Source organism: Arvicanthis niloticus, chromosome 9, assembly GCF_011762505.2.
Source record: "Arvicanthis niloticus isolate mArvNil1 chromosome 9, mArvNil1.pat.X, whole genome shotgun sequence".
In the NCBI taxonomy this organism is placed as follows: domain Eukaryota; kingdom Metazoa; phylum Chordata; class Mammalia; order Rodentia; family Muridae; genus Arvicanthis; species Arvicanthis niloticus.
This window is the reverse complement of record NC_047666.1, coordinates 4,963,823-4,977,441: the sequence shown is the minus strand read 5'-3', so window position 1 is coordinate 4,977,441 and position 13,619 is coordinate 4,963,823. Positions and strand designations below refer to the sequence as shown.

Genomic DNA, 13,619 nt, shown 5'->3' with positions numbered 1-13,619 from the left:
TGGTCAAAGACAGCAGACCTTACTCTCCTTTCCAGGCCACAAATCAGACAGCAAGGACATTCACAGAAAAGAGACCATGCACATTAATAATTAAAGGAGATTTAGTGTGTTTTGTGGGGGTGGAGGAGGCAGTATTATCAGGAGTGACTTTCCTCAATTAAAAGAGTGGGGAACTAGTCAGCAGGGTCACTTTATGTTTGTCTGGGGTGTCAACATTATCAATACAGTCTGGAAAGTCACAGAAGCCTTGCAGGTATTCCCAAATCAGTGTGAACCCCAACAAAGCCTTCACAGCCTCACCCCATTACCCTACCCTAGGGATTTGTTCCTGTCTCCACAGTAAATGAAAGCAGCAAGTATGCTCTTTTTTTTTTTTTTTTCTAAGTAAATAGGACCAGTCTGGATCTTAATACTTTCAGAATAGAAGAGATGATTGTTATATAACTATTCTACATGTTAACATAAATTACCTGTAAATGGATAGGATTAAAGCAATTGTTTTTTTAGAAATATATAATGTGTGTATTTAAGATACTACTAACAGCATAGTGACAGTTTTTAAATTTCTTGTCACTTATTTTATTTGAGGTTTGTTTTTATGTTGTATGTGTATGGGTGTTCTGCCTGCATGTTCGTCTGTGCCATATACCGTGCACTACTCAGGAAAGTCAAAAGAGGCTGTTGAATTGCCTAGAACTGGAGTTACTGGAGTCGGCCACTGTTCAGGTCCTCCAACTGATCCTGGTTCTTCAGGAAGGTAGTGCTCTCTACTACAGAGCCATTTCTTATGCCACTTTGTTTTTGTTTTTGTTTTTGTTTTTGTTTTTGTTTTTGTTTTTGTTTTTTGAGATAGTTCTAGGTATCCTGGCCTAGAACTCATTATGTAGTGGAGAATGACCTTGAGCTTCTGATTCTCCTGGGAGTATGAGTGTATACCAGTATACCTGGTTTATGTGGGGCTGTGGTCAAACCCAGGGCCTTAATCCTACTGGACAAACATTCTACCAACTGAGCTTCATCCTCTCCCCCAGTTCTTTTTTTTTTTTTAAATCACTTTTATTGATAAAAATCTATTCTACACACAAATACACCAAATAGATACAAAGTAACCATTTGACTTTGTAATAATTGTAGTCTCCTCTCAATGAGGTCCTCATAAGTGCTCAGCCCTCTTAATTCCTGAGATCCTTTATTCTCATATCAGTCCTTCCAAGTGCATATATTTCCCAAGAGTACAGGTGAAGACATATTTTTTTAAAAATTAAATAGTCACCTCAATATTCAACATGGTTTTTTTGCCAAGTTATATTGTTAATAGATTGTAAGTGCCACAAGGAAATTTTTAGAAATCTTGCTCTCTTTTTGTGCATATACTGAAGATTTTCCTTCCTCCCTTCCCCCACCCCCTCATTTACTTAGACAATGTCTCACCCAATAACTCAAGATGTCCTCAAATTTGCAACAATCTTGCTGCCTTAGCCTCCCAAGTACTTGAACTGATAGCATGAACCATCATAGGTGACAAATACAAAAATCCTTTAAGATTTATTTTTATTTTTAAGTGTGTGTGTGTGCCTGGCAGCCAGAAGAAGGTGTTGAATGCCCTGGAACTCGAGTTACAGATGATTGTCAGCTGCCTACCATCGTTGCTTGGAACCCATTTCTTGTCCCCTGTAAGAACAAGTGAGCCTAACCACTGAACAAATCTCTCCAGCTCTGAGGTTTGAATATTACATGCATGTTAAAGGCAAGCTGAAAAGTCTAAGAACTGGATATGTGTTAGTGTATTGTGCTAAAATTCAGCGAATTGTACAACTTACATCTTTGCCATATAATTATTCTGCAGCTTCATCTAATAGGGATAGCCTTAGGCATCATTTTATAAATTTTATCTGCATTGTCCTCTAATAGGGGCTAATTTAAGGCAAGGCATGTATTGTAGAATCTAGTTAATACTGCAATAAGTGGGAAAACAGAATTGATAGCCACAGCTGTGTGATTCCACAGACAAATTAGTTTTCCTGCCCTCCCCCCACTGCCTTTGTCTTTCTCCCAGGAGAGGCACAGACTATCTTTTTAGATTACCATTATATGAGTGACTTACAGTCTAGCTGGTATGAGTATACATTTCTTAAAAACTCAGTCATAGAAAGAATGAATAGAGTCTGTCCAATTTTTGTTTTGGGAACTCACATCAAACAGTAAGCTTTTACCTGTGTATTTCAGTACAAGTCATCAGGAACCTGCAATGTCCAGATGGGAATAGAAGAGAGCACAGCTTCCAGTGAATCTTTCTCAGCACCACGGGCTGAAAGGGAGCTGGCCAGACAAGGTGCCAAACTCCATCTACTAACCTACCATGGTGCCTCAGGGGGAAAAAAAGGTAGTCAGGATCACTGAGCAGGGGAGTTGTCCCTCAGAGAGGACATAAACATAAAAGGAGTGACAGAGAGCCGTATCCATCCCAGAACAGGAGAGTTTGGCAGGGGTTCATCTTGATCTCAAAAAAGCCTACTTTGGGACTTGAGCTATGATGAAGAACATCAAAGAAACCTAAGGCAGAGGATGTAGGCTCAGGGATCTCAGAGATCCATCAACTGAATTCAGCCTCAAAGATGCATGTGACCACGGGAGAAAACACACTGGACAGCCCTGCCATTCTCCTCCTCCAGCAAAGCTTCTCTTCCAGCAGCCAAACATCCCCAGCGGGTTTGTGGTCAAAGACACCAAACCTGAAGAAACATAGTCACAAAGGCAAGTATTCCATGCCACTGTACAGCCTGCATTGAGGTGAGAAGTTCTCACACTAACTGAAACCAAAATATAGAGATGACTGGAAATAATTTCCCACAGGAAGGGATAAGAATCAATCTTCAGTAGTGTCTTGCTCCAGGAGTTATGTCCAAAAATCCTGTGAAGACTCGGGTTGGATGTTGCAGCCTATGTAGTCTGGGTGAAAACTTGTAAGTCGGCCACAGTGCCAAGGCAGAGATACTCTGCCTACACTACCTATTCTACACAAGTTATACAGTTAGAGTGAGTCCAACCCTCCCTACAAGCTCTCCTCCAGAAGACCTGATCACAGAACATGAGAGTAATATCTGAAAAGATGGTTCCACAGTTTAGTTTCCTTTTTAAAATACTTCTCTTTAAATAGGACTGTTTTTCCAATAGTTTCCATCATTCCTGTTAATAGATTTTAAAAGAAAAACTCACAGTTGTCCTAATATTACAACAATGTCCTCATATGTAAATTTGCCAAGTGTCATAGAAAAAGGGAACTAAAAGCAATCATAACTGATGTTTAATAATCCCTAACCAAGTAATAAAGCTGAAAAAGTACCAGGCTATCACTCTGACCAGGTCTTCCCAATTAATAGCATTTTCTAAAAACTAACCAGATACAATACACCCTGAGCTTGACACACACTCTTTCTTCTCCTCTCTTCTCCCTCCCTCCATTTTAGCAAAATTCCATTATATATCTCACATGAAATCACCTGCTTGTTACTAGGAAATGCAGGCGCTGTTTTGATGAAGGGTAAAAATCATCCTCCTGCATCATCCACCTGCAACAGTACCTGTGGGTAAAATAAGACTGGAAATCTTTGATGTGGGGGTGTACTAATTACGATGAAGTTAAGTTCTCCAGAAAGGAGGTTATTTATTCTACTCTGTGTTTTGAATTCCAACCTGTCTCTGTGAGCACATGTGTGTGTGTATGTGTGTATGTGTGTGCTGAGGTATATATGGCACTTGGTATGTGTATATGATGTTATGTGTGGTAGGTAGTACAGTCTGTGTGTGCATGTGTGCACAGTAATATGCTTACCTGTGTGTATATTTGTGTGGGCCAGGGATTGAGTATTCTAAGGTTATCTTGAAAGACTCCAAAAAGGTTAAGGGCTTCAATAAAGATATAACAGACTGCATGTAATGCGATGCCATGAATCTTTTTTGGAATCCTTTTATACACAACCATCTGCATTTTGTAAGCACTTTTAAATTCTATTCCTTAATTAAAATCAAAATTTAGCTGGCACATGTGGATAGGACTGTGGTATTCAAAGCACTGCGTCTATCATTTTGTTTTTTAAGCACTGTTGGTGCTATAGGCATTTATGCTGTCTCTGTGGTTCTCAGCCTGAGCTGTAAATCACACTTCCTAATTTCTGGAACTTTGAAAGCATAGCAGGAGTATCCACACTCATGCTAATTCATTCAGTACCTGTAGGGTTAGGAACTAGGTATCTATACCTTGTAAAACTCAAGGGGTTCTATGTGTTGTCAAGAGTAAGAACCATTCCTTGTGCGAGAATTCTCAGAGCAGGCACGGGGGAAATCCAACGCCCTACCTTTCCTTTCCCTACAAGCACCTTTCCAAAGGAAACCAGCTGTGACAAGTACTCTTGAGCTTGCCACCGTCACTTAGGATATTTTTGGAATGCCTTCTTTTTTGAAATTGATTTTGGTTGGTTTTCCAGTCACGATTAGAAAAATTAATGTCACTGTCCACACAAAATGGTGGGAGGAGTCACTGAGCTCAGTGTGATCAAAAGACTTCTCCTGGCTCTGGTGTGGACTATATCCATGGTAGCAGGAAATGGGCACAAGCCACTGCAGGCTTCTTGCAAACACACCTGTCTCAGTTTATTAATGCCTAGAATTTAAAATGTAGCTAGAATTAGAACTTATTTTCATTTCCTTCTGGAAAATCTTCCAAACAGCCCAACTGCGCCTTAAGCCTTTATTACCTCTTTCTCCTAGACCTACCCCTGTCCCCAGTCTCAGCCCAGCAGGCTCTGAACATCCCCTGCTGATGCCCCAATCTCTTTGTTGAACACTTCCCTTTGCTTCTTAATATTCCACAAGAACACTGATTTCTCACAGCTACAGCGCATCTGCAAAAACGCTGAATACCTGTGTGATTCAGACCATGAGATTATAGTTGAGATTGGGCAGAAGTACAAGATATGATGAGGGTGTTCTGCATGCTGATGATGTCCTATTGTAACAGCCTCTGCTGCAGATCAGGTACCAGACTACTCCTTCAAGGAATGATTAGCACAGAACTTAGAGTTTGCCAGAACTGACACTGGACATTAACCTCTACACAGGAATGAATCACAAAGGAAGAGATTGCACCCTGCTTTCATGCTCATGCATTAAGACAGGGGTGTTAAGAGTAAAGGGGTATAGAAATGCAAAGGGAATAATAGGAATATAGGAGTTAATGACCTCCAGAGGGAAGTGCCCTGGAGAATTGGTGAGAGCAAAATCAGTTATTCTGAGTTTATTTAGAAACAAACCAGTGTTGGTCAGTTAAACGAGAGGGCTTTTTAAACACAGTAAAGCAAGATGCAAAGGGAAGGAAGAGGTGATGTGAAGAGTCTTGAAAGGAAGCCAGGTAAATGTCTGAGTTCCAGGACAGTTATAGGCCATTCGGCCCCGACATCTGACCAAACAGACCCAAAAGAAAGCAGACAGAGCATCCCAGGACCCATTTCAGTCTACCGGCATCCTAAAATATCATCGAGTGTAAAAGAAATGAGAATGTGCTGTTGAAGATGCCCCCAAAGGCAGAGAAGCTCCTCTCCTGCTAGCTCAGAGAATGGGGGGCAGGGGGGTGATGAGTGAGCCAAAAACAACAGCATGGGACTTGATTTGATAAAGGGGATTGCACACCGGCTCACCTCCTGCTGAACAGTCAACGTGGAACTGCTGCAAATCAGGTGCATCTCCTAAGGAATAAAATTTAGGCAAATTATCTCTTGTTTACAGATTTAGTGACTCAGCTGTCACTGGTAATACCAAAAAGAAACACGACATCTTTGTATCGTGGTTCGATAGAAGAGGCGGACTGGTGTTTTCATTTGTTCGGCTCTTTGCTTTGCAGGCCTAATTTATAGCTGTTGATTTTTGTGGTGTAAATACTCTCACTAGGGATAATTTTAGGCCCACAGCAAGACACCCTGACACAATCCCTGCATACTGCTGTTGTGTACCACAGCCTTCAAAAGTCAGAGCAAGCTGGATCTGAGCTGAGAGTTACTGTGTAGACTTGGGGTCACACAAGCAGGGTTTAAGAGCCTGTCAGAAGAGTCTCTACACAGGCAGGTCTGAGAATAGCTGCATACAATGGCATTTACAGCCACACAGATAGCAGCTGAGGATCTTGGAGAAAGGTTTGTTCAGTAAGCGCCATGGACTCTAGGAAGGGAGATGCGAGCTTAGTTCTGTGTCAACTCGACACAAGCTAAAGCTGTCTGGGTGGAAGAAACCTTGATTAAGAAAATACTTCCATCAGACTGCCTGCTGGCAAATCTGCAGGGGATTTCCTTGATTAATGAATGACGCTCAACCCACTGGGGGGCTGTGCCACCCCAAAAAGATGTTCTAGGTGGTATAAGCAAGTAAAGAGAGCAAGCCTGCTAGGAGCAAACGGTATTCCTCTCTGTGCACTGCTTCAGTTCCTTCCTCCGGGCTCCAGCCTTGAGTTCTTGTCCTAACTTTCCTTTATGGTGGACTGAGACCCAGATATGTAAGGCAAACAAGCCCTCGACAAGTTGCTTTTTGGTCATGGTGTTTTATCCAAGCAATGGAAAGCAAACTAGAACAGGAGAGGAGTGAACTAGAAGGAAAGGCAGAGACTACCGCTGTCAACACTGGTGAGAAGAGACATGTTCAGAAAATTCATGAATGCAGAGCCTATGGATTATGTATGGCCAAGGCTATACCGGTGCTTTATTTTACTCAAATGCATTTTACTCTTTAAATCTGAGTTAGATGCCAGTATCATTAAAATATCTATATTCATGGTTTCTCTTAGGAAAAGAAAGGGGAAAAGAATTGTAAACAGTAACCTCAGTAGAAAATGTGACAGCCCTGCCCGCAGCTCTGGAGGAGACTAAACTGTGCATCCATGGGGCAGTCTCCCTCCTACCATTGTCTGGTCCACTTTATTCCTGGAGGCATCTGAAAAGTATTTATATGTTACACTTTTATATAACATTTTTCCTCCCCAGTTACAGAAGACTTCTTTCCTTATTTCCTACCATTTCCCACATATCAGATGTGTATTTCTGAAACACCTTACACAGTGTTCTTAAAACATCAGACCTTTCTCTCCACAAACTGTGGATGGCCCATGCTCCTACAGCATAGCCCATTATCCTCTGTGCAAAACGATCTGAATCATTCCTCAAGACCCAGTTCAAACAGCATAGCCTCAGAAAGCCTTCCCAGCTCCCCCATGGTCCAAGAGCAAACTGGATCTTCTAAGGATTAAATACATTCTAGTCTCTGAGGCCCCACAACAGATTATATAAGCTTATCTGTTTTTATGATCTCAAGGAAAAAAAAGCTTTGCCATATAGCGGATTCTTAATCACTTTATCAAATGAATAAATTAAGAATTAGTTTTTAGCTCTCATTAATTTGGGTTAGCCTGTGTTAATTTATCAAAGGGATTTTGCAGTACTATTCTAACCTATAATATACAAGTTATTTCTTTTTTATATCTATGTCCAATCCCTCTGTAGACCATTTCTTCTCCTCTAAAGTTTTGTGTTTGATCACTCAATATATGGAATATTATTTATTTTATAAGTCTTGTCCAATATAAGTAAGAAAAGGCCATCTATAATACTTGTTAATAGCTTGTATTTCCATGATATGACGACTTTTTTGGTTTGTTTCTGGGTTTTGAGACAGAGTTTCAACAAGTTGCCCAGGCTAGCCAGAAATATAAAATCTTCCTGCCTCTCTACCTCCCTCAGCACTGGAATTAGAAGTATGTTCTATGAACCAGGAATAACTTTTTACAAAACACTTCTTCTGACACACGTTATTCTTACACCCTCTCTATAAAATATAAGAATAACATATGACTCTTGGTTAATAGTTAGAAGCTAAAGTGACATATCTTTCTCACAGTAGGCGGTAAGCAGAAAGCTTGAGCGAATCCTCAGACTTCCCTCTAAGGGAAGGTCTGTGAGCTTCCTGAGCGTCATCCCTCAACCTGGCTTGGAACAGAAGATCTGCCTAACTCTTCTTGCAGACTCCTACAAATCTAAACAAGGTATTTAAAAATCAGAAGCCAGGCATGTTCAACAAGCCCAGGTTAGAGCAAAATGGAAAACCTGGCCTTCCCATAGCCAGCAGAGATCCTCAGTGCTTGTGGTTAGTGTCACAATGATGATGTAACTACTCTGTAGAACAAATATGTTCCTAAATACATGTGTGAGCAGGAAAAGTGGTAACTCTATGACTTCCCCTCAAAATGGAATATTTGATTATCCAAAACCCTGCATTAAATTGATGGAATTAGCTGTCTCAGGTAACTCCAGAATGTCCAAATGCAATTATTTTATCAGAGAACATAAAATGTTTCTAACCTATAATCTATTTACAATAATCTATAGACCCTGGGTCACTTTCAAGCCAACGCTATGTATTCAATATTTGAGGATTTTAGAAAATATAGATGAAATGACAGCAATTTACTCTTCTTATCCCCAACAATTAATGCAACTCAAGTTGATGAAAGACAGCAATATTGAAAGTCTTCGCTGGTAATCCCCTAGTGGTGGTAGGTAAGATGGGGTAAAAGAGCCTCCAGTAGTTTAAATCAATTAGCCCAGGGACAGAAATGGCAGAGTAAGAAGGTATAATGATCCATTTCTCCTTCATTTACAACTACTTTCTAAGAATTTCAAAGCACCCACAGGATACAGCACTCCAGAAAGGGCAGAATTAATACTTCCTGCCTAAGGTGCCCTGGCAACAGCGGGGAGAACATTGTCACTGGTCCGGAGGCCCCTGGAACCCAGCGTCCACTTTTTTTCTGTTTCACCCACTGCCTCTTTCTCTCACTGACTCCAGCCTCTGAGATTTCTTTGCCAGTCCTATCCCTTGTCCTAATGAAGAGCAATGTCACTTGTCCTTTAGAAATGAAGAGGGGACATGTTTACTTACTATTACTAAACCAAGACAATTTTGCTCTAGTCTATATTTGTTGTGAAAGGGCTTACGTCTGTGTGTTATTAGTTAACACAAGCAAAAACCTGTCTGGAAGCCACATAAATAACTGGGAAGGAAGCCTGGAAGTTGAGGGAAAGGAGAGATAAAATGACCTTTGAAATGTTTTATTATTTGAAAGATTATTTTAAAATTGCAACGGTTTATTTTAAACAGCGCATGGGGGGGAACCGCCTAATTATGGCAAGGGGCTGAAGTGAGTGAAGAATCGCGCCGCACTGGACTGTACTTAAATCTTACCACAATCAATGTATCTATGGGACAAGGAGGGATGCTAACCCCAAGCAAAGAAAAATAAAACAAAGAAACAAATGCCTCCTCAGCAAGTAAGCTCTGCAGAGAAGTTCCAAGAATTCGGGGGTTCTCTTGATGAAGAAACAAAAGGCGACCCCGACCAGAAAGGAGAATGCCTAGCAGGGACCTTCTTACCCCCTAGCCAGGTGTCTGAGACGTTCTGGAGCATTGTGACCGGGATGCAGAAGAAGACGATGAGCAGGTCACTGAGTGCCAGGGAGCAGATGAAAATGTTGGTGACGGTACGCATGGCCTTGCTGCGGGTCACCACATAGACTACCAGGGCGTTGCCGAAGAGCGCTAAGGCGAAGATGAGCAGGCCGGCGAGCAGGAGGGCTAGCCTGGCGCCAGCGGGCAGCTGCGGGGTGAGCACCAGTGGCCGCAGCCCATAGCGCGCGATGAACTGCGCGCGCGTCAGGTTGTGCAGCCGGAGCAGCGCCGAGAGCTGCTCCGCGGTCAAGTTCCACGACATGCCGGGCTCGGGAGCCGCTTTGTCCGTGCGTGGGGCTGTCGGAGGTATAGGAGACAAGCCAGAAGCCGCGCCGCTGTGCGAGCAGCGCGAGAGAGGCTAGCAGTGACCAAAGCAAAGTCAGAGCCGCCAAACTGTTTGCAGTTCTAAGAAAGTTCCCAGCCAGGCACTGCAGTCCTCAGAAACCTCACAGCGCCACGCGAGGCTCACTGTCCAGTTTTCTGGACCTTAGTGGAGCTGAACCCCGCCCCTCCCTCCGCGCACTCCCCAGCCCCTGGAGGGCTGCCTCCTGCAGCAAAGCACCCAGCATGGAGTGTCCTACCTTGCTGGAGCCACACAGAGCTATGCTGTCCCAGCCCAGGCTGAAGATGCCAAAACAAAAAACTATCGTTGAGGTTTGGAAACACTCTTGGTTCTCCTCTTGTAAAATCATGTTTGAGCCACAACTACCCATGGTAAAATGGGGTTTAAGTCTTTTCAGCACTGAAATAATAATTACAGAAGAGAAGTTGCAGTCATAAAAGAGGGTCTTAGGCATACACTGTTTTCTCTGTTGTGTCTTAACTATACACAATACAAACCTTCAAATTTGACGTAGATACTGTGTGTGTGTGTGTGTGTGTGTGTGTGTGTGTGTGTGTGTGTGTAAACCAAATAAAAGGGGGATAGAATGGAGTGGGGAGACAGAGAGAGAGAGAAAGAGAGAGAGAGAGAGAGAGAGAGACAGAGACAGAGACAGAGACAGAGACAGAGACAGAGACAGAGACAGAGACAGAGACAGAGACAGAGACTGATAAACAGGACCAGATTCCTAAACTGGCACCTAAACCAAGATACAAAACACCACCCATGTACATGGTACTTCCTCGTGGTCTCACTTCTCCCTCCCTCCATCATCTCTAACCTCTAGTCATCTCTGCACATCTGTCAAGAGTATAGTATCAACACAATCAGATAATACAAACTTTGTGTATATGTGATCTCCTTCCCCTTGACATAATATGCTATAAACCTATCCAAGTTGTGAGGTGTTTTGTAAATCTACCCAAGTTGTAGGATGTGTTGCTGACATATACTGGTTTATTTACCTATTCATTCCTTGTAAAACAGTTGGGGTATCTCCAGCTATGAAACTGCTATGAAACTGCTATGAAGAAACATGAACTGGTTTCTGCATGGCTATAGTTTGCGCTTTAATTATGTGAAGCGTCCAGAACTTTGTCTACTCTGTGATGTTGTTCTGGCTAATTGTCTTGTTTTGTCTTGTCTTTCTTGTCTTGTCTTGTCTTTCTTGTCTTGTCTTGTCTTGTTTTATCAGCTTAGCACAAGGTAGAGTTTCTTATCACCTTAGCACAAGAGAAAAGGAAACCACAGTTGAGAAAATTAATACATTGGTTAGCCTACAGGCAGGTCTGGGGAGTATTTTCTTGGTTAAAAAGTCTGTGGGAGAGCGCAGCTCTCTGTGGGCAGTGCCAACACAGGCAGGTGATTCTGGGAGATATAGGAAATCAGGCTGAGCAATCCATGAGAAAGCAAGCCAGTAAGCAGTACTGCTTCATGCCCTTGTCCCTGCTTCTGCATTCAGGCTTCTGCCTTGAGTTCCTGTCCTGGCTTCCCTTGGTGAGGGAATGTGACCTGAGAGTTGTGAGCGAAAATAAACCCCTCTCTCCCCAAGTTGCTTTTTGTTTTATACCTACTGAGGTGATTCTGGACCATTGAAATTGGGATTGCCATTTGTGTTCTAGCCTCATAAAAAGAGGCTAAGAAGAAACCCAGAAGGAAGCTCTGGGAGCCCTTTAGTTTAAAATGAAATTTTAATGCTACTGTAACACACACACACACACACACACACAGAGAGAGAGAGAGAGAGAGAGAGAGAGAGAGAGAGAGAGAGAGAGAGAGAGAGGCAATTCTAAAATCATTTAGAAAATAGCCAAAAGTTGGAGACAATACAACCTATTTTTCCATGAAAACTTAAGGATCTAGACCAAAGCTTTTGAATAGATGAGTTTGGTGACTGGACTGGCATTCTTGTCCCCATCCTCACACGACAGGTTGCTCATCCAGAAGATAAAGAGCTCCTGGCTGCACTGCTGACAAGAGAGCCAACGACGTTCCTTACAGTGCTGCTTTTGGGTCCCTACACCAAGCACCTGTCTGGCTGCCATGTCCTGTTCTCCTCTCCTCTCTGACTCTAACTCCCATTTTAAAAAGTGCAATGTTCATTTATCTGGCTTTTTAAAGTTGAGTTGAGTAGCTGAGTATTGAAGTTGGGGTTCCCCTCTAATGGGACTATGTAGAGGACCCAAAAGTGTATCAATCGTTGTATTACATTATGTCTACATAACTCACCACACTCTGCTGATGTCACTCTGCCACTTTGAGCCAAGTATAAAACTTTCATTCTTTTATGTCCGTTAGCTTTCTCCAAATATAATTGTCTTAAATATTTCTTCAACAGCCATTTAGAATGACCCGTTATTGTAGTAATTTTATCTTCACCTGTTAAAAAATTCAAGATCCTTAAGAGGAAATGGAAAATCTATTGAATTTACTCCCACTCTTCTTATTACTACTGCTTTTTCTTGATATGCCAGAATTTTCTATTGAATAATTTCTTTCCTTTTAAAATTCACACACACACACACACACACACACACAGAGAGAGAGAGAGAGAGAGAGAGAGAGAGAGAGAGAGAGAGGATAGAGGACAACAACTTTCAAGGGTCTGTTCTCTAAGTCCACCTTGTGGAACCTGGGGATCAGACCTGGATCGCTGGGCCTTTACTTCTTCCCAATTAGCCTTAGATAATTATTTTACTTATTATTTTCTTTGTGCTTAGGAGACAGTCTTTTGTTGTCTATTTTAAGAATGCTAGCCAGGCGGTGGTGGCGCACACCTTTAATCCCAGCACTTGGGAGGCAGAGGCAGGCGGGTTTCTGAGTTCAAGGCCAGCCTGGTCTACAGAGTGAGTTCCAGAACAGCCAGGACTACACAGAGAAACCCTGTCTCAAAAAACAAAACAAACAAACAAACAAACAAAAAAAACAACAAAAACAAAAAACAAAAAAAACCCACAAAACAAAACAAAACCAACAACAACAACAAAAAAGAATGCTAGAATCAAAATCTCATTGTTGTTGTTTTGTTTTTTGTTTTTGTAAGGAATGCCCCAATTTCCCCCTTTGTTTATGAAGGGCATTTTTCTGTGGCTGTGTCTTGGTTGGAAGGTTTTTTTATTTTTTTCCCAGCATTTGAAAAAGACTTTCTTACTTCGGTCTGCTTTCTGTGGTCTCTAAGATGAAACCTATTGTTATTTACATTGTTTCTTCCTGCAGGTGTGATGTTGTTATCTTTTAGTGTTATCTTAAGACATTATTGTCCTTGTCTTTCATAAGTATTGCTGGTATTACCAGACTTTGGGTCATAGCCTGTGCTCCAATATGTCACGTTCAACCACCTGTCCTCGATAAATCAATTAAATGAGCTAAATAATAGTGAAAAGCAGAGAAAGGAAGATTTAGTCAATGGCATCCAATTGTGAAGAAGGAAAATGAAGCTCCAGTCTGTGCTCAGGATCCCGATGTGTTGTTGAAGACAGAGTAGTGCGTATCTCAAAGGCCTTAGTCCACATATTGTCCCCACCTCCACTGATTATCTTTGTCTCTGTGGAAGGTGGTCATCAAGAGGCAATCTCTGGCTAGCCTGAGGTTTCAGTTTTCTCCCAGCAAGAGTTTGCCGGAGGGATTCTAGTTTCTTGTGGCCCATTGTTTCAGTAATCTCATAGCCAGCTTGAGAGACAAGGATGTCTCTCTG

The 13,619-nt window shown here is 42.0% G+C and overlaps 1 protein-coding gene across 1 annotated transcript in view; it reads right to left on the bottom strand.

The window, feature by feature from the left end:
- LOC117715471 (pyroglutamylated RF-amide peptide receptor-like) overlaps positions 1-9,975 on the bottom strand; it is a 58,135-nt gene extending 48,160 nt beyond the window's left edge. Inside the window, exon 1 of the mRNA XM_034512295.2 lies at positions 9,469-9,975. Coding sequence (XP_034368186.1) covers positions 9,469-9,805 — 337 coding nt within the window. The 5' untranslated portion in view covers positions 9,806-9,975. The remainder of the gene's footprint in view (positions 1-9,468) is intronic.
- Between the last annotated feature and the right edge of the window lie 3,644 nt (positions 9,976-13,619).